We start from the raw sequence: 22,067 nt of genomic DNA on the forward strand, positions 1-22,067 counted from the left end.
ACGGCAAGGTATGCCTCAGATAGTGCGGACACAGCTTCGGAACCGGACATGGGCGCTGACGCTCCTGGACAGCGCAGCGGAAATTACCATAGTCCGTCAAGCTCTGCGTCCATTTCTGGCGGTGACAGCAACTGATATATCGGTTACTGTGGAAACAGCTGACACCAGAGTGGCTCCCCCTGATAGACTTTATGAAATAGTCTTGTTAATTGAGGGTGACATACAACGTACAATAAAAGGGATTTTTTGGGATAATCTGACCACCACCTATGATATCCTCCTAGCGGAGGCAGATTGGCCCCCAGCTTTCATTTTAGAGGCTCCTAGAGGGGAGGAAGTAATCCTCCCGTCCTTTGCGCACACAGTGCCTAAGGACCAAGCTGAAGTGTATGCTGGGGAGTGGGCGCTTGCGCTTGCGCCGGCGGTGTATCGCACACAGGTGGGATGGGACAGATTGTCCCCCTGCCATGAGATTCCATTGCGGTCTATGCCCCAGCCTCAACCCCAATATCCTATGCGTCGTGAAGCGAGACCTCACGTCGCGGCAATCCTTGAACAATTGGAATATCAGGGTGTTATTGAAACATGTGTGTCCCCTATGAATAACCCTTTATTCACTGTAACGAAGCCTGACGGCTCGTACCGTTTAGTTTTGGATTACCGGCACCTAAACTCCCACTGCCGGACCTGCACGGTACAAAATACACATAGTTCGGCTTTGGTCGACAGTCTCGTGCGTAAAAGATTTAAAACGACACTTGACATTTCCAATGGCTTTTTTAGCCATAACCTGTCCACACTGAGTAGCCAGTGGACAGCGTTTACTTCGGGCGGAAAACAAAAACAGTTTACCAGATTAGCCATGGGGTACAAAAATAGCCCTGGCGTCTTTTCTGCTCGCGTGGTTTCTCTTTTAGAAAGAATAGACCCCGAAGCATACTCATATGTTGACGATATCTATCTTACGGGTGATGAGCTGATGCCACATCTGTCTCGCGTTGACAATATTATCGTGAGTTTTGCAGACTATGGCTACAAATTCAATTTTGCGAAGTCTCACATCGCAGAATATACAGTGTTGTTTTTGGGTTACGAGCTCAACAATGAAGGTAAGGGGTTAGCCCCCCACTTTCTGGAAAAGTGTGCACGCTTGAGTGCTCCTACGACACTGAAGAAATTACAATCTCTGCTGGGTTTTCTGAATTTCGGCCGTACGTATATTCCTGATTATGCCCAGCGTATCAAGCCGCTTTACGCCTTGGTACAGCCTTCATTTTCGAAGTCTAGCTGGCAGCTATAACACTCTGCTATTTTACAGTCTTTACAGGCTGACCTTCTTGCTTCACAATACTTGCTGACACGTGATAACCGCACTAACCTGGTGATAAGAATAGTACCAGGCGCCGTGGGGTTCACGTATTTGACGTTTAATGAGGGCGACACAGTCCCCATTGCGTACAAATCCCACTTGTACACCTCTGCTGAATTACGTTTTTCCACGGTCGAAAAAGTTCTGACTGCTGTGCAGATGGCGATCCTCAAGGAACGCGCACTGTCGCATGGGAAACAGATTCTGGTTGTAACACCATATCCTGCTTTAGAGGCAGTGACAAAAGCAAGTGTACCAAATTCTAAAGCTTTGCATCCACGGTGGATACAATGGGCTACAACACTGACGTCGCCAGACGTCACTTACATCTTTGATGCCTCATTACAGACTCAAGAGTACTTGCAGTATGAATTCGTTCATCCGGCACCTCTGTCTTTGCGCCCGCTCGAAGAATACCATTGTGTCATATACACTGACGGGTCTGCGCAACCCGCAATTGGATCGAAGCACGCTTATTCAGCGGCTTGCGCAATTGTCGTAGGTACATTCGTAAATGGTGAATTCCAATCTGATGCAGTGCATACGCAGTCATTGGGTGATTGTACCGCGCAATTGGCGGAGCTCCGGGCTCTAGTGCTTGCACTGGAGTTTGCTGATCCCCGAGTCACTACTCTTATAGTGAGTGACTCCTTCTACTGTGTCCAGTCCTACAATGACAATTTACACTTCTGGTCTCAGAATGATTACCGTGACACTAAAGGTAGCACAATTAAGCATAAAACGCTTTGGGTTCGAGTGGCAGACTTTAAAGACCGTCTCCCACTCGTAAGTGTTATACACACTCTTGGTCACCAGTGGCTTGGTGTCCATGCTGTCGGCAACAGCTTAGCTGACGAGGCAGCGAAAACAGCAGTGGCTACATACTTAGTGGCAGCAGTTACAAGATCCAAAAGTAAGATTGATGATGACATCTTGGCAGCTATTGCTGCTACAGAGAAGGGAGGAGATTACCCGAAGGGTTTTCCCTCTCGGTATATTTACCATTTAAGTCCTGATAACGTCCCGTTAGTGAGGATTAACGACGTTGGTGATAGAATAATTCCCAACGCGGACTGCAGACCAGCACTGATCTTGGCTGCACATGAGGGGTTGGCGTCTGCCCACGCCGGTGTGTCAGCTACAATATCTCTGCTACAACAACGTTACTGGTGGTTTGGTTTATATAAACAAGCGCGCGCTTATGTTCTTGATTGTGACATTTGCCAACAGATTAAACCTTCTACTGTTGCGCGCCCACCACAGACACAGCTGTACATCTCTAATAAGCCATTTGGTTGTGTTTATTTGGATCACTGCGGTCCTTTTTCTTCTGATACTGCGTACAAGTACATCTTGGTTGCAGTGGATTCGTGCACACGTTTTCTATGGGTGTGGCCACAAAGGAGTGCTGACTCGCGGACTGTCATCAGGGATTTGCGTGTCTTTGTGGGAACTTTTGCGTGTGGTACCTTCCATTCTGACCAGGGCCCTGCGTTCGCCTCTAAGGCTTACAAGGAGGCTATGAAAAATTTGGGGGTCCTTGTCAAATTTTCGTCTCCCTACCGACCTGAGGGTAATAGTGTGGTGGAGCGAATGAACCGTGACTTAAAGCAATCATTGACAGCACGTGTTTTAGGCACAGGCCGGAACTGGCTAGCCCATTTGTATAACGTTCAACGTGCACTAAATAATCTCCCTAGAAGGTCTCTGGGTGGGCGGACCCCGTACATGATGCTCTTCGGAATCAGAATGTTTGTTCCAGACCTTGATGGTCTAGACATTGCGGCGTCGACCGCACCCTTTGACGTAGATGATCACTGTGCTGTTTTGCAGACTCTACAAGAAGCCAGAGACTCTCTTTCGAAAGAACATTTGCCCTCCACGTCTGAAGCTGAGGTTCAGATTCCGGTAGTCGGCTGGCTACCCCGAGTTGGTGATCTGGTCCGTGAGAAGGTGGAGAACAAGAAGGAGTTCGGCCCCTCTTATCGTGCACCAGTTCCAGTGCTTGGAGTGCAGGGTACAAGAACAGTCATTTTACCTCCACTTCCTGGTCGCAAAGAAAACAGGTACATCTCTATTGACAATGTCAAACTTCAGCGAGTGGCCGATACTTCTTAGTATGACTCCGGCAGTTTCATGCCAGACAATGCAAAGAAATTCAATGATGGTTCCTGCTTCTACCACCTTGTCTGATGTTGCAATCGAGATGCATTCAGTTACTGATCCCTTGCTGATACCACCGGCTGGTGGTTTGTCCGTTGAGACTGAGTATGCTTATCCTACACGTGGACCTTCGCCTGTTTTACAATCTACAGCACTTGGCCAGTCCCGTTTTTCCTTTGACACTAACTCTTTGCCCTCACCTCCCCCATCAAACATTGTTGTTTTTGTGAGCTGGTTTAAGAAGCATTTTTTGATAGCTCCTTGGACATACATCTGGTTGATGCTTTTTGGTATTTTTTTGTTTATGTCCATTGGATTTGTAATAGTGTTCTTCCGTTTGGTGGATGGACATTATCTCAAAGAGAGATCGACAATTAGACTTATCAATGGCACTTTGGCCCCCCACTCCTCATCCCACATCATGAAAAGGGACCAGACTTTTGTGAATATTACTGCCTGGCCCGTCATGGATGGAATCGCATGGGATGCTGTTAAATTTCAAATTCATGGGCCTACAGAGGTCATTAATGTGCCTAATGTATTTCGTGTTTCTATGGGTGATGTAGTTAAACAGAACATACGTTCTGATGATTGGGATGTACACGCCATTGAGGCACTGTTTTCAGATTTGAAATATTATGCCGCCTTTGATGCTGAGGATTTGTATGAAAATGCGGCTAATTATGCGGAACAGTATTGTTTTCAACATTATGGCAATCACTTCTTGCATAAATCAAATTCGTTTAGAAATTTTGTAAATTTTACCCAGTGGGAACATTGTCCCACCCCCTCGTTTGGCAGTTCACACACATTAGTTGATAAGTTTACTTATTTTACTGATTTCAGTGTTTCAGCCCCGGCTTCCTTTTATTTTAAAGTTAAGCCTGAGTCTACCTCCAAGGTTAGACTGACACACACCAAATTGCTATATTCTAAGTCCTTTATGGATGAGTTGTCAATCAAAGGTTATGATCTATGGAAGGCTACTATTGATCTTAAGTCGGTTTGGGGTTCCAAACCGTGGCAGGTTCAGGGAACTGAAGCTTTACACCGTGCATGTCTAGTACCAAATCATATGTTGTTTTTAAATGCAACCATCTTCCAAACCACCTGTTTCGGATTGGCCACTTCTAAAAAACTAAATTCGCCTTCTGTGCCGGATCTGGGTGCTTACCCAAATTGGGATAATCACACAGATCTGTCCCTTCCTGCTTTGCAGTTATTGGTTTCCAATTCGTCCTTCAACATTTCGAAATTTAATAGTGAGGGATGGTTAATTTGGCAAAGCAGTTCTGATACCTGTCAACGTCGTTTTCTGGGACTGAAACCGGGGTATACTCAGGATCGCGTGGACCCCCGGTTTGAGTCGTCACATACAGTAACTACATACTCTGTAGGGAAATTATGTCAGTCCTGGCTGCGACATTCCACCTTGGCATCTGTCAAAGTTCATTTATCAAAGTTACATGACAAAATAGATTTGAATGATTTTGTTAAAGGTCCTGTGGGTGGCAGATCCAAGAGATGGGCGTATGCTATTTACAACGAAGTATGGAAACTGTCGCAAATTGAGGCAGCTTCAAGATTGAGAGCTATTGATCAGGCTAATATGGAAAAAGTATTAGCAGTTATTGATAACAGCATTAACACTCTTTCTTCTCGCATTTATACATTAGATAATATTGTGTCTTCAATTGTTGATATTGTGCAGGATGATATGTCTGTGTTGTATCATGGTCAAAACCAGTTGCGTTCTGTTATGCAGTTTGCTTGGACATTACAAACATTGAAGGCAGGGAAGGTCCCTTGGGACTATCTGAATACAACATCGTTATTTCTTCCTTTTAACCTTACTGACAAACAGCAGTTCATGTCCATGAAAGATGCTACATATTCCCTGCTCCATATTGAGAAATTGGAGCCGTTACCTTTTTCTGTTGCGGAAGTCGATTCCGCTGTGTGGCTCTTACACGGATTGATAAGTCTACCGTTTGCGCTTTTTAAGTTTACCTCTTGTATGAAACACTATGCTCTGGGTAGATATGAACGGCTGGGTACCGCTTTCATACATGAAGTCTGGTCCCTCCCCTTTACGTATAGATGTACAAGGGACGGCACTGAGGTTTACCTGAAGGGTGAAGAATGTACAACGTCACCTGATCATTCTGTGGTGTGTAGGCACATTCAATTGCACGGTGCTTGTAATGTACACGCTCCGAACTTGGCCTGCGTCCTCAAAGGTATCCCGGTACCAGTGATTACGCCATCTTTCAGGCTGCTTGCAAACTGTAGTTATTTAATTTTGAATAATGAAGCTTGCTGCGGGATGTTAGTAGGGATCCCGTATATAGTAACTGTAACACAGAGGGTTGTCTGCTGCAATAACGTCCTGTTTCCACCCCCGCATGGGAGGCTGGATGCTTCTATCTGGCCTTCAATTCCAACCTTGAAAGCAGAGTTCGACAAAATGAGCAGAATAAGAGCGCTATTGTCCCAAAAGGAGGTGCCATTGACTTCCTCCCGGGAAACATTTGTCCTTCACGTAGCAAATACGCGCACCGAGGTACAGGCGCTTTTGAATACTGACCTCCCCCTGCATTTTGGTGCTTTGATGCAAACAATTTTCAATGCCTCGTCTACGACTGGCCTGGCTCATTTTTTTAAACTTGTGGGCTCGGGCCTCGTGACCTCTTTCCAAACTATTTTTGGTGTGATTCCGGCATTTTTTCATTCTATTTTCTCCAGCGTCTTTGGAGGTGTCCCGTTAATTCTGGCTCTAGTGGCAGGTGTGCTACTTTTACTTTTCATCTTGCGGAATGGCTGCTCTTTCTGTGCCACACGTCAGCCTGTCCCGTCTGCAGCTTCTTCGTGACAGGATGCTTGATTACTATGGTGTCCTGCCGTTGGCGACTTTGAGCCTGGCATATGGATTATCCTTCCGGTATTCCTACTTCACCGCGTGCAACCTGTCTTCCACTGCCTAGATTGTCCCTTTGAATGGCCTATGGATTTGTGTTTAACCAACATGGTGTCTCCGGACCCGGATTTTGGTCGACTGATGAGGCCCTTAGTGTCTCACGAGTCTGCCTGTTCTGGTGTTCGGATTATGGCCTGCGGTGCGGCACATGGTATCCTGGGTAATTGGGACATCGTGAGAGCGGCATATGACTTCTTGAATATGAGTTACTTGGAAGTACACGCTGGTTGCCCTCTGATGGTGCTAGAGGCTCCGCTGATAGAAGAACACGTATGTTCCTTTTCTTTACTTAACTGGATGGCTGAAACCTTCAGTGGCCGTGCCAATGATTTTCTGCTGGAAGCAGTGGCCACATATGCTGCATATACTTTTATGGATTAAGTGAACTTGGTCCTCAGTGTTTTCCTCACTTGTCTTGAACTGGCCCTGTACGTCTGCACTTCTGCCCGGTGAGGCGTTTTTTCATTTTTTTCACCTCCCCGAGTCCAGTTTGAATTTTTTTTGTTTTTGTTTTTCCTCTCTATTTTTGAGGTTTTTTCCTGTTCGAACTTTGCCTGAACTGACCAGTTCCTTTTTCAATTGGATACGCCTTGTTCTGCTCTGTCGCGCTTGAACTCTGCGTTCTCTCTCTTTTCTTGCATACTAAGTAGTGCTTCGATCAAGGGGGCATGTAGTAAGGACTCCCTTAATACGTACATACATTGTTAAGTTAGCATAACCACGTTAGAAGTTGGAAAGCCATCTTGCTGCTTTTGCACACGACACTGCATTTACATGTTATTGCTTAAACGAACTGCTGACTCGAGTTTTGCCTCACACGAGAGCAATCTGTTGTTACCATCCCGAGCTCTGCGAAGCGACCTTGGTCTGCACACGATGTGACAAACAGTCTGAGTTGTTAGACAATGCATGTTTTCCACTCTAGGTTGATCGACCCACTATTTAGCCATAACACACGAGCAGCTGCACATACCTGAAAGTTGGTGCTTTTAATATCACGGACATCATGTTTATTATTCAGACCGAAGACGAGCCTTCCTGCGAGAAGTCTCCTGATGCTCCTGTGATGTGATTTCACTAAGCTGATCTTTGAGGTATGGGGTCCCCTATTCAAGCCTGAGAGACCTTCTGTTAGTCTAATAATAATATTAGCCTCTTAGTAAAGGGAAAGTGGTAGTATCCACTGTCATTATAACATGATCACCCCTTTTATATTCTATGGTATTGTAACTATGTTGATGGTTTTGATTTTAATCATTTGTCTGCTTGTATTAGCCAAAGTACTGCATATCAGGACACGTGGTCTATAAAAATAAACTCTTTTTATTTTCACCGTGTCTCTGTTGATTCTTGTTGTGGACTGATGTGAGAATAATATACGAACAGGTATTTCCGATTCCCACCATTCCTGAGTATGTACTGAGTCGCGTGTTCTGGGTTGTCTTTTCATTGGGACCGCCGAGCTAAATCTCGGATAACGAATGGGACACTTATGCTAGCCGGATACTGGGTTCTGGGTTCTGAGGTGAGTTTCTGGTACACCACAACTCACTGAGGTCCTGGGGTTCTACGCATAGTTCTGTGTATAAGCAGAATCCCTGCAACAGCATGGCAGGGTCTAATTTATGGTGGAATGGCAAGCAAAAAAACAAAGGACTGGGATGTGGCTCAGAAGTAGTTACCAGTGGCTGAGATTAATTCAAGAATTACACCCATCACTTTTTATATTTTTCATTGTGCTTTGCAACCCCATCACATGGCTACACACCAAACCAACCACACATAGCACAATGCTATAGCTTTGAGCAGAACACCAAAGACATATAGATACCTAGCCATAACCCACAGAGCTACTGTCATGACTAAGCTCCTAAAACTAAATCTACTAACAAACAAGTAAATATATACACAGGAAATACTTCTGATAAGTAAAATAAAAGAGTCCTGTGTAGGGTGATCAGACTACTCATTGGTGTACCAGGATAGTCTAGATTTCTTGGCGAAAAAGAAAAGCCGGGGAGTGCAGGGGCCATCACCACCTCTAGCCTCCTTTCAGTAAAATAAGAAGAGGAAGATGAAGCTGTGCCTTTCATTTAACTTAAGGAGCTACATTTCTAATAAATTACCCAACATTCCCATAATGATTATATTTGTATCTCTCCTTCACAATCTTAATGTGAGTCTGTTTGTCCATCGACACAGTTGTAAGACTCAAACCATTTGTAAGGTGAAAGACTGGCATATATTCTCTTCTTTCAAGGCAGTATGAGCTAAGATTGGGACCTCGTGGTTTGGGGCCAGCTTAGAAAATTCTTCATGAAGCATCAAAAGATACCAAGGGCATTTGGCTTTAAAGTTAAAAGAGAACGTAAAACCCAACTTTTTATCAATTTTCTTGTCCTGTAATTATTCAACCTTAGTGTGCAGTGACATAACCTAGCATTCACCCATAATCAATGGATGCGATTCCTAAACCGCTGCTTAAGTTACAGATTTAAGATTACAAATAAATGATAATAACCTTATACTTGATCCTGGACCCAAAAAAAAACGTATACACTTGTTTAAGTGTTTCTGTTTACTATGTTAGTGCTAAAGCTTGGGCAAGATGATGTGTGTCTTTCTCTTTGTAATCGATTTCTTCTTGGCAGACTGTCAAATATCAATTTCAGATCTCTTCCATGTTCAAAGATGGTGTTGATAACGCCTCAGCCCTCAGACACCTCTTTGGTACTCTTGCATCGAATTCCAAGATCTATTGTAGTAGCTCCTCTCACATTTTCCAATGTTATCTAATTTGTGCCCCACACATTGTTCCCTTTCAACCCCGTGTTCCCTGGAATGGCAGAGGCAGATGGTGGCATCCTGTTCCTGTTCGATGGCCATGGTACCCTTAGAGCAGCCAGACTTCTACACAAATGTTTGTTGCTTTTTCTCTACATAGCTCCCTTGGTCATTTAACTTACAGTAACAGTGTCCTGGCAAATGCATAGATTCTCCCCCTGAAAACTTTAATTTTGCACATTTTGTTACCTGTGTTAATGCAACCTAAATTAAAGCCACCAGTGCAAGTGTAAGAAATGTGGTTATTAGTTGTGATGAATGTGAGCCCTTCAATCGTCTTCTTACCGGCAACCAAGTACCCCTTTGTAGCACTTGAATCTCAGAGTAGTAAAGCAGAGCAGTCCAAGGCCTAATAAGGGTTGGTGGTGTGGGCTAGCAATTTCCATTCACTGGAACGCTGTATAAATGCTCAATAAATTATTGTCTAGTCAGTGCTTTTTGCAATGAAAAAGGAAAAGTACATTTATTACACATACTATTAACTACTATGCATTAAATTACAAATATGTACAAATATGTACATCAGGTAGACACCCCAGGGTAACCGTTGCGCTTTACAAATTAATTACCATAACATAACATGATGACACCCTTACTTCACATTTCACCTTTAGTGAGTCAAGAACACCATAATCACAAAGCCCGCCTCATTTAAAAAAACGTCAGGCCCACTGGCTTTGTCAAAGAAGTCACTACATTTATAAGATTAACCACCATGTTAGAAATCACCATTAGAAACCATATTTAAAGGCATTCTTTATCAAATTAGCATTGCACTGTTCACCAATACATCTTTGAATAAAACATTTGTATTTAAAGCAACATTAAAAATGTGTCTTACTCTATCATATGAAATCTTTAGACCACAACATCTAGCCATAGGACCAACCACAAGGGGTCACTGCACTCAAGAGCTAAAGCTCCAGCTCACACAGTGCTTCAATAACTGAGCACTACGGTCTGGGGGTCATAGATGCGGAAACTTAGGCAATTTCCTTTAAAGACATCTTTGGGGCTGCTCAAATCACTGCAGTACCAAAACAGTTATCCACCATCATTGGTGGTGTCCCTCTCCCACCTTGTGGCCCAACAGAGGAAAAGAAAAAGACAGGAGAGCCCTTGAAAGGCATTATGGGGCACTCCTACATGGAGCAATGAATATTGTATATCAAACACACAAAAGGTGATGTGATGATGCCTGCAAAATGACCACTGCAATCGGTTGGGGTAGCAGTCCAACCCATCTTGCTCCTAACCCTAGCTGTGCTGCAAAGGCATTATTTTAAAAGGCAGACACTGGCTGTAAGCACGCTCAGTTCAATTACTGTGCGTGACTCAGGTAGTGAGACTCACCCAAAGTAAAGGTCTGACAACCAGGTACTCAAAAGTGAAAAATCCTGGTTAACTAAATCGTTGGAACCTATTTGCAACAGTGAATTTCCAAGGTTTTGAAAATATTATGAATTGTGAGCATGGAAGGCCATTTTAGACCTTAGATTTCAGTAATATGAAATGTTCTAGAAAGTATGAAACAAGGCTATTATTGTTCCACTGAATATCTACGTGTTCCTCTTTCCTTCTTTGAAGAAAACCTGGAGGATATGACCCTCTGCCAGGTACTATCATAGCCCCTCCCCCCCCCCTTCCTTCTGACCCCAAAGGTACATCTTAATGATAGGCGGTGAGGTATATCCTGCGCAAGCATATAATGGTTGAAACAGTAAGAGGAAACAAAAAATATCACAGAATTGCATCCAAGGGAACAAGACAGCCACCACCCAACACTGTTAACTACAATTGAAGATAATTGTAAAAGTTTGAAAAGATTATAGTTCCCTGAGGAGACTCAATACATATAAACTTCAGTTATAGTTCTCTCTATGACCGAATGAAATAAACCTTTTTATTTCGAACAAAGTTATAAATGGACTTGAACTACTCTATGTCCGGATAACAAGGCGTCTTCTGTTTAAACAAGTCTCCTAAGGATGAGGTTAAAGATATAACCAAAATCGACAACGGAAGATGAAGATCGGATATGGTTCTCATCTGTAAACACACAAACTTGTGATTTAAAAACAACTTTCATGAACTATAACTGAAGTTTATATGTATTGAGTCTGCTCAGGGAACTATAATCTTCCCAAAGGTACATCGGCTCTCCCAATTCCTTTGGGCTCCAATGAACCTATCACCGAAAGTGATGGCAGGTTCTCTGTACTCTTGAAGGGAAAAAAGAAATCAGTGCTGCCACCGGGCTTTGAAGGCAATGTAATCTTATGGATTTTGGGTGCCCCAGACAAGAAATATTTTAGAAAAGATTTGGGGCCAGATATAGGTAAATTTCAAATACCAATTTCTTAATACCGAATTTTACCGATTCGGTATTAAGAAATCGGTATTTCCTATGTAGGTAAAGATTCAGTAAAAAATACCAAATCCTTAATATTCCTTATTACCGAATCGGTAATTGAGATTCCGTAATAGGGTATACCTTCCCATTCATTCCTATGGGCTTGGAGGCCCATAGGAATGAATGTGAAGACATTCAGTATTAGCGATTCGGTATTACGGAATCGGTAATACCGGGAGGTATTTCAAGGGTGCCAGGGTGTCCAAAGGACACCCTGTTGCACCCCTGACGTGCACGTGTGCACATGTGGCGCACATACATGCCCTAAGGGCACGGATATGTGCCACATGGCACTCTTAAAAAAGCAATAAAGTGCTTTTTGAAAGGATATCGGTAATTAACACCAACTTGAAGTTGGTGGTAATTACCGATTTCTTAAGGCCCAAAAGCACTCTTTAATGTGCTTCCTACATTGCATCTAAGGAATCAGTATTACCGATTCCTTAAATGCAAGAGCAATAAGGAATCGGTATTAAGGAATCGGTATTTACCGATTCCTTATTTACCGATTCCTTACCTATATTAGGAATGGCTAAATACCGGTCGGTAATGCTGAAATTTACCGAATTTCGGAGTTACCGACCGGTATTTAGCCACCTACATCTGGCCCTTGAAATTGTAATACCCGTTTCCAACAGATTGAAGCCCGCAGGATGCCAAACAAAAGTAAACTATATTGGACTTTAACAGGTTCACACAAAAAGGTTGAAGTGTCTGCGAGGGACCCCAAAAACCTTAAGATAGCACTGGGTTGGGATAGTCTGAGATAAATGTAAGGAGACAAGTTTAGATAGACACATTGAACAGACAGAGGTCAAATAGAGAGAAAGTTCAACTTCCTAGGAAGATCCTTGGAACGTGGCTGCACACTGCACGACGTCTGTGTGTGCTTGGCAATACAAAAACAACATTGTAACCCCCGCTCCCTCAACCAGCTCTTGGTTTGACTGGAAATCATGGCAGTTGCTCTGTACAACCTCAGCCACCTGAGATGTCTGCTTAACAACCACACCCCAATAGCAGCCAAACATGAAAAGGACTGCAGCATGAACTCCCCACTAGGCAAACAAAGATTATCTGCCTTGTTAATTAGTTTGTCTGGTGTCAAATGTCAATAAACCTCACTCTGAAGCCAAACACCCTGGGCTGCATTCTTTTTCCAGAGGAGAAGCATATAACAGTGCTGTGATTTGGAATTGGAGGTGTGTACAAACAGACCTGCTTTGTTAAAGCCTGTCATATATAAGGAAGTGCTTTACTTGAAGGCTATAGCTGGGGAAGCCATGACACATTTGAAAGGACGTTGTAGGGGAAATACTCTCCTAGAGTAACCCCTCAGTCCTTTTATGGACAGCATCCTCACCCTTTTATCAGGCAGCCTGCATTTTGTGGGTCTATATTTGAGACATTTTTTCTGCTACAATAAACTTTGAAAGAGTAGCTACATCACATGGTCACAGAGAATCTGTAGAACATTCCATGCTGTGCCTTTGTAGAACAATCAGCAACCCTTTCAGACTGCTGAGTATTTAAACTACACTTTAGGGAAAACCTCATGTTGGAAAGTGGTTGAATAGTTGCTTCTTGCCACACTTCTTAAGATGTCATACTGCTGCAAATCTCTTCTAAAGTTACAGTAGAGAGGGCAATGATGGAATATTCCAATATGAATCTTGCTGACATTCGCTGAGCATGTACAGGATGTTTTTTGTGAGAAGCATAGCAAGCTGCCAAGCCACGAGTGCGAGTTTCAAGAACAGTATTTGCATGCTTTTGGAATTAAGATATGTAAGGGTGGATATCGCTAACTTGGAACAGTATTGGGCATAGCTTATACTATAAACATGGGAATGGTAGTTTTTATAGGGCTAATGCAATTTTCCAAGACTAAGGAGCAGCATAGTTGTACCATTAGAATGGGATAGGATTTATTTGGACTGCATTTGATTTACCATGCAGGTAAGTTAATCTTTTTTTCAAATGCCATAATATGTATATATATATATATATATAAATGTGTGTGTGTGTGTGTATATATATATATATATATATATATTCACTGAAAAAGCACAGGTTTCAGAGACATTATAGTTAGAAATTAGCATTTAAAAAACCTTAGAAATTCACAGAAAAAAAACATAGGTTTCAGGGGTGTTATAGTTAGCTGGAAATTTCACTCGTACAAAACCATAGAAATTCCTTCGTTATAGTTAGTTCTGCTAACTGTAACTCACGCGCCCACAATGCACTGCTGATGATGTCACATATTACATCATTCATGACATGGTCAGTGACATCACTGACGACATCTCAAATGACATCGCGCTCCCAAAGCGCACACATCACGGTGGGTGCGCGGATTCTAGCTGCCATTTTACATCATGAAGGATCCACGTACGGTGTGTGATGACTGCGTGTTTTTCAGTTACTTCATATACATTTAATATTACGTGATGTGCGCGATTGGAATGCGACCAGTCCGCGACTCCTGCTCCCGCGCATTCGCGACATATGCACATTACGGCACGCGACGCTTGCGCGGTGGCAGGTCTCGTGTCACGTCATATACGTGCTGGGCGCGCAACTCCCGCAAAAAAAATGTATGTTCTAAAATGATATGTATGTGTGTTTAATATACATATTAGGGCAAGATACTATCTAAGATATTCATAAAAATAATATATTTGTACTTATAATAAACTATTTTTAAATATATTTTCGCGAAGTCGCGTCGGGTGCGTGCTCCGTGAGCGCAGAGTGCGCGGAACCCATGTGACCTAAAAAAAAAAGATTTCATTGGTTCATAACATTTCCCACTGTAACTATTGAAGGACCCCACCCAGTTTAATCATTCTTGTTGGAGCATCTTTAGAGAGACATTTTTTTTCCTACAAGAACCCTTTTTGCTTGTTTTTTTTGGTGTTTTTCAAAAAATATCAAACAAAATGGAATCTGGACAGCAGCAGCAGCAGGAGTTCTTGCAGGAGGCACCACATCCACAGAGGCCGGAATCTGTCATGTGGAAATTCTTCACTTTTCCACCTGGAGAGAAGAAAGTAAATGTGAGAAAGGTGACGTGCAAAATTTGTGACCGAGTCCTGTCAAGAGGCATTGAAAAAAAATTACTCTTGCGGCACTGCTTCTATGTACAAGCATCTCCGGACCACACATCCTAGCAATCTTGCTCTGGAGGAAATAAGGCAAGCTGCTTTGAACGCCTCACCTGCTGTGGCAAGTACATCTGGAGCGTCCTCAGGAACACCTGCAATGGACATTAGGCCAGAATTCGCCGTCCTCGAGCAACACACTGTGAAGTGTAAGAAACTTATATGCTTCGGTGAGCATTCGGTGGATGCAGTTTGTGCTGCGCAATGCAACCATCATTGTTAATTTTTTTTGTTTTTTTTCGTTTTTGGAATGATAAGTAATTCCAAATGTTTCCTGTTTTATTTGTTCTTTTTTTGTTCATTTTTTGAAAAAACCCCAAAAAATACAAAAAAGTTTAAAAAAATACAAAAGAAAAAAGAAGAAAAAAGTTCTTATCAGAATTACCTTATCTGGTTAAAGAAAGAACTATAATTGCAAGGTAATGTGTGAAAGTTTGGTTGAATATATGTATACAGCATGATTGACTGAAAGAATGCATTAGTAGTGTATAGTGAATTTATAGGTGAAGATTTATGAGGAAGTACTGCAGCGTGACACTGCAAATTCTTTAGCTGCACTGCACTGTGGCACTTGCGAAGCAGAGGGATGTGACATATGTACATGAATATGTTGCAACTCTGTGCTTCCCTCTGCACTGCTGCACAAACTGCAGCCATGCGCTGACACAGGCACCCTTGCACCATGGTGCAAGGAGGTTTGTGTCGTGTTGAGATTGTTTTTGCGCAGGAAGGGACACCTTCCTGCACAAAAACAATCAGTAAAGGCATTTTCCTCTTTCAATGTAAGCTGTGGAATGCAGCATGCATTGAAAGAGGAAAAAATGAGGAGAAATGAAAACAATTCTAGGATGGCGCAACATTCACACACATCTCCAGATTTACGATTTCTCATAAATCTGGAGATATGTCTTGTTCTATGGGTGTTGCGTGGGAACACCCACAGCAACACCTATGAAACGCCCCTTCAACGCAAACTTCTGTGTATGATGGGGTTGTATTTACAAGGAGAGGAAAACACGCAGGGTGGCTTTTCCTCTCCTTGTAAATATGAAGAAGTGCCTGGCGCCATCACTACGTTACAAAAAGTGACGTACTGGTGGCGCAGGGTGCTTGTAAATCTGCCCCATAAGTGCTTAGGTATTGGCAGACTGATACAATAAGAACATAGTGCTGGATGGGTGATTGAAGAATTGCATGAGACTGACAGGAGGTATCCTACGCTGCATGGGTACTACTTTAGTATTTAATGAAGTGGACCAATAGTATGTATCTGCTTAGAGATTTGTAGGAATTATGCACAGAATATTTTATGTGTACTTGTGTCGGTGCCTAGGTCATTTTTATAAGAATACCACTAGTAACTGGAATAATGACAGTGCTGCAAACAGAGTGGACACTTAATTTATAAGTGCTTTCGTATTGGTGGAGTGATAGGATAAGTAGATAGTGGTAGATAAGTGATTAAAGAGTTGCATGGGACAGACTGGACGATTCCTACACTGCATGAGTACTAACTGGGTATTTAGAAGAGTGTATCTATAGTATAGAGCTAGTTAGAGGTCTGCTTGGATAGTACACAAAATATTATAGATGTACTTGTGTTAGTAGCTAGGCCATTCCATAAGTTCATGACTAGTAACTAGAATAATTACAGTATTACAAACAGAGTGTATAGTGAATTAATAAGTGCTTAGGTATTGGTGGAGTAATAGGATAAGTAGATAGTAGTGGATGGGTGATTGGAGAAATGCATGGGATAGACAGGAGGATTCCTACACTGCATAGGTACTAACTGGGTATTTAGAAGAGCGTATCAATAGTTTGTAGCTGGTTTGAGGTGTGCATGCATAGTGTACAAAATATTGTACCTGCACTTGTGTTTTTGACTATGCCATTCCTTAAGTATACGACTAATAACTGGAGTAATTTCAGTGTTGCAAAGAAAGTGCGTGTTGAATTTATAAGTGCTTAGGTATTGGTGGAGTGATAGGATATGTAGATAGTGCTGGATGGGTGAATGGAGAAGTGCATGGGACAGACAGATGGATTCCTAGACTGCATATGTACTAACTGGGTATTTAGAAGAGTGTATCAATAGTGTGTAGCTGGTTAGAAGTCTGCATGTATAGTGTACAAAATATTGTACCTGCACTTGTGTTAGTGGCTAGGCCATTCCTTAAGTATATGACTGATAACTGGAGTAATTTCAGTGCTGCAAAGAGAGTGCATGCTAAATTTATTAGTGCTTAGGTATTGGCAGAGTGATATGATATGTAGATAGTGCTGGATGGTTGAATGGAGAAGTGCATGGGACAGACAGAAGGATTCCTAGACTGCATAGGTACTAACTGAGTATTTAAAAGACTGTATCAAAGCTATGTAGCTGATTGGAAGTCTGCATGCATAGTGCACAGAATATTGTAGCTGTACTAGTATTGGTGTGTCTATGGTTTCGAGAAGGGTAGTCTGTATTTTAGGGTGTGAGGAAGTGCATCAGATGATCACGTAGACGATGTCATCAGTGATGTCATTTGAGATGTCATGAGTGAAGTCATCAGTGATGTCACTGACCATGTCATGAGTGATGTGATATGTGACATCATCAGCAGTGCATTACTTTAATCCAAAAAGCTGGCGGCCATATTGGCCTGGTCACGATGTGAAAATTCAGGAATTTATACAATAAAGAAAAGAAAACAAGTGTTATTATGCACACAATGTCATTTCAGCATATCTTGCCCGTGACCGCCACACCTGTATGTTCGTCAACGTGACTTATTCATAATAAACATACTTAGAATTGCAAACATCAACATAAACAATGGACTACACATTACTTTAAAGTGAAAGGCTATCGGCCATATTAATCTGGGTATGTTGCGTATTATAGTGGTCCTTACACGAAAGGAAAGGAAAAAAAGGGGTGTTAATATACACACACTATACCTAAATAAAGTTCTATCGATTATAGTTCCATTCCATTCACAGCTCATTAGAGATGTCATGAGTGATGTCATGAGTGATGTACCTGACCATGTCATGAATGATGTAATGTCTGAGGTCATTAGCAGTACATTGCGGGGGCGTAAGTTATAGTTAGCTCAGGTAACTATAACTGCTGAATTTCACTGGTTGTGTATGAGTGAAATCTAAGTCTGACTATACCATCCCTGTAATCTTTGTTTTTTCCAGCAAATTTCTAGTTTTTTTTAACGTTAAGTAAGATGCATATCACAATGGATGGTGGGGGGTTGGAAGCAGGGCCTGGCATTGTGCTGCCCCAACCAAGCGTGCTGCTCCTACCTTCCCTCCTCCTAGCCATCCATTGTCCAAGTCCATGTCCCTGCTCCCTCATTACAGCCCTGTGTGGCCGATGTTCTGCCACTGGCCTTCCCGCCTTCTCTGAAGAAGTTAGCTTGCTGCCCCATCCACCACCTCCCTATCCTCTGTTGTCTGAATCCATGAACAAGCCTCCTCCCTCCTGCCATGCATGGTGTGATGTGCTGCCACTGCCCTCCATTTAGCATGATGTACCAGTCGACTCCTCTTGCCCTCCATTGCCCAATTCTATGCCCCATCATTGACCTCCTGCTTAGCCTCTGTGCTTAGCTTGCTGCCCCTGTTCTCCTTCCCCCTGCCCTCCGATGTCTTTGTGCATGCCCCTGCTCCATCCTTTTTGCCCACCATGTTCCATGGACCTGCCACTCCTATCTACTCTGAGTGTTCTGTTGAGCTGCCACTCCCCTCCCACCTGCCTAGCATTGTCAGATGACTGTGATCTGTCCCTGCCACTTCCACCCTGCCTGTCCACATTCCATGCCCCTATCCCCTTCCTCCTGTCCTCTATTGTCCATTTTACTGCCACACCCTTCTGCCCTCCCTGGTCTGTTGTGCTGCAACTGCTCCTCCTGCCTGCCCCGCGTGGTCAGTTGTGAGGCCCCTTCCCCTGAACTCTCTTGTCTGTGCCCAGGTCCTGACCCTCCCTTCTATACTCCATGGTCCATTGTGCATGCCCCTGCACCCTCCTTCTTGCCCATCATAGCCATTGTGCAGCCACTAACCCTCCCGCTTGCCATGTATTGTCTTCTGTGCTGCCACGGCCCCTCCCACCTTCCCTGTGTGGTCAGCTAGCTGCCCCTGACCCCCTCCCACCTTCCCTCCATGGTCTGTGTGTATGCCATCATAGTCTCACTGTTGCTCTCCATTGTGTGTCTTCCTTCTAGTGCCCATCCTGCCTGACCTCCATGGTCATCTTGCTGCTCCTACCCTGCCCCCTTGCCCCCAGCCCTCTGTTTCCATGTGCAGACCCCTATTCCCTCCCTCCTGGCTTGTCTGTTCCATTGTAATGCCCCTGATCCGTCCCTCCTGCCCTTTATGGTCTGTTATGCTGCAGCTTTCTCTCCTGTATGTCCATTATGGTCAGCTAGCTACCATTGCCTCTTTCCCCTCTGTTCTCTGTTGTCCATGTGCATGGTCCTGTCCCCTCCCTATTGCTTTCTATGGATTGTTGAACTGCACTCCTGTCCCGCATGCCGTGTGTGGTGTATTGTGCTGCTGCAAACCTTGATGCCTGCCCTGTAGGGTCAGTTTGGTGCACCTCTCCATGTCCCTCCTGTCCTCTGTTATCCGAGTCCATGTCTCTACCCCAATTCCTCCTGCCTTCCATGATCCAATGTACCATACTTGCGAACATTTTGAACTTGGTAAGGGAGATTTTGAAAAAAAACGGAGGTATTGATTTTCCCCTTTGAGTTACATTGAAAAAGAGGAGATTGTAGACAGGAGACAGATCAAATAAAGCCCATTTGAGCTTAAAAACATTTGACGTTTCCTGGCTGAATCGGGTCTGTTGGCCTGTATGGTTGTACTACCACTGCCTCTTCCTTCTGCCCACAATGGTCTATTATATTGCCACAGCCTCTCTTGCCAGTCCTGTATTGTTGGTTTGTTGCTACTGCCCCCCTTTCCATTGCCCTCCATGGTCTTTTGTGCTGCCACTGCCCTTCCTGCCGGCCCAGTGTGGTCAAATTGTTGCCTCTGCACCCTCCAACCTGCCTTCAATTTTCAGAGTCCATGCCCATGGCCTCTGCCTCTCAACAGTATCCTAATGAACAACTAGATTGCTAACATTCTATATTTATCACAAAAGTGTGGAACGCCTGATGTCATCTTGATGTAATCAAAACTGTAATACCTAGAGCATTTCCTTTAGAAATTACATATATGAGAGGGTCTTATTTGCATCAGAATTATGGTTAATGCTCTAAAAAACTATAATGAGGACATTTTTTCTGAGGTTTCAAATAGCGACAAAGCACTTTTAAATTATTTGTTATCTTTATGTTTTTTTATCCAGTTGACCACTTGATTAAATGTTGCACTTAGGGGAGAGGATGTGGTGTTACTTCCAGAACTGCAGACTTTGCAACTGGGGAACCAGGTTGGAGTTTCTGCTTCAGCTCGACATTCTGTGATTCTGGTCAAATCACTTAGTCTCCCCATGTCTACAACCAAAATGAATTTGTTCTTGTGTGATGTAACCAATGCTCATGTAGAGCACTCCAATACCTGACAAGTCTGCATGTATATAAAACTGCAAAAACACAAAAAATAAAAAGTGTTTTGCATACTTCTGTCATTGGGCTACATGTGGGCTACATCTGGGTGATATTTGTGCTGCATTTGGGCTCTTTTGTCTCTGGTGGCCATCTTAGGAGATTTATTTGTTATAAAGTTTCCTAATTTCCTCATTTACTGCAGTCTCCCCAGTAGGAAATGCTTTCAGTTTTTTACTTTGATTCCATCAAGAAAATATTCAGATATGTCACACATTTGCCATAAATTCTGAATGTTAGCACTCTAGTTGCTCATTAGATCACTGTAGTAAAGCTACTGCTCACCACGGAAGTCTGCTACTTGTATTAAAAGTGTATGTTTCAGTCTGCATGTCAGAATGTTTTAATGAAATAGAAGAGGATTTGATAAGTCACTCAAACTGTGCCCTAATTTTTCTTTCTTCAGCACTAATCATAATTTCTATGGTAAAATGAACCCCCTCATTGTGTTCCTTTTTAAATTAAATGTTTTAAGTGTTACCAGTTTATTCCCATCAAGATGGCTTCAGGTGTGCCATACTTTTGTCATAAGTAAGACAGTAAGCGCTCTAGTTGTTCTTAAGAACACTCTGGGACATTCTGTCATTGGGCTATACTTGGGCTACATCTGGGTGATATTTGTGCTACATTTGGGCTCTTTTGTCTCTGGTGGCCATCTTTGAAGACTTATTTGTTATGAAGTTTCCTAATTTCCTCATTTACTGCAGTCTCCTCAGTAGGAAATACTTTCAGTTTTTTACTTTGGTTCCATCAAGAAGGCATTCAGATGTGTCACACATTTGCCATAAATTCTGAATGTTAGCACTCTAGATGCTCATTAGATCACTGTAGTAAAGCTACTGCTCACCAGGGAAGTCTGCTGCTGGTATTCAAAGTGCATGTTTCAGTCTGCATGTCAGAATTTTTTCATGAAATAGAAGAGGATTTGAGAAGTCAAAATGTGCACTAATTTTTCTTTCTGCAGCACTAATCATAATTTCTATGGCAAAATGAACCCCCTCATTTTGTTCCTTTGCAAATTAAATGTTTTAAGTGTTACCACTTTATTCCAAACAAGATGGCTTCAGGTGTGCCATACGTTTGTCAAAAGTAAGACTGTTAGCGCTCTAGTTGTTCTTTAGAACACTCTTGGACATTCTGTCATTGGGCTACATCTGGGTGATATTTGTGCGACATTTGGGCTCTTTTGTCTCTTGTGGCCATCTTGGGAGACTTATTTGTTATGAAGTTTCCTAATTTCCTCATTTACTACAGTCTCCTCAGTAGGACATACTTTCATTTTTTTACTTTGATTCCATCAAGAAGGCATTCAGATGTGTCACACATTTGCTATAAATTCAGAGTGTTAGCATTCTAGTTGCTCATTAGATCACTGTAGTAAAGCTACTGTTCACTAGGGAAGTCTGCTGCTGATATTGAAAGGGCATGTTTCAGTCTGCATGTCAGAATTTTTTAATGAAATAGAAGAGGATTTGAGAAGTCACTTAAAATGTGCCCTAATTTTTCTTTCTGCAGCACT

General features: G+C 42.8%; 1 protein-coding gene across 5 annotated transcripts in view; it reads right to left on the reverse strand.

Annotated features, from left to right (window-relative positions):
- The window catches only part of LOC146816630 (cytochrome P450 2K1-like), a 504,791-nt gene that overhangs the window by 32,342 nt on the left and 450,382 nt on the right, over positions 1 to 22,067 (reverse strand). Inside the window, exon 9 of one of the 5 annotated variants that reach the window (XM_085610505.1) lies at positions 14,667 to 14,808. The exons of the other annotated variants lie outside the window; for them this stretch is intronic. Within the exon in view, the coding sequence (XP_085466631.1) occupies positions 14,797 to 14,808 (12 nt within the window). The 3' untranslated portion in view covers positions 14,667 to 14,796. Of the gene's footprint in view, positions 1 to 14,666; positions 14,809 to 22,067 lie in introns of those variants that run through there. 5 annotated transcript variants of the gene reach the window in all.

The sequence above is a fragment of the Triturus cristatus genome, chromosome 6, assembly GCF_964204655.1.
Source record: "Triturus cristatus chromosome 6, aTriCri1.1, whole genome shotgun sequence".
Classification (NCBI taxonomy): domain Eukaryota; kingdom Metazoa; phylum Chordata; class Amphibia; order Caudata; family Salamandridae; genus Triturus; species Triturus cristatus.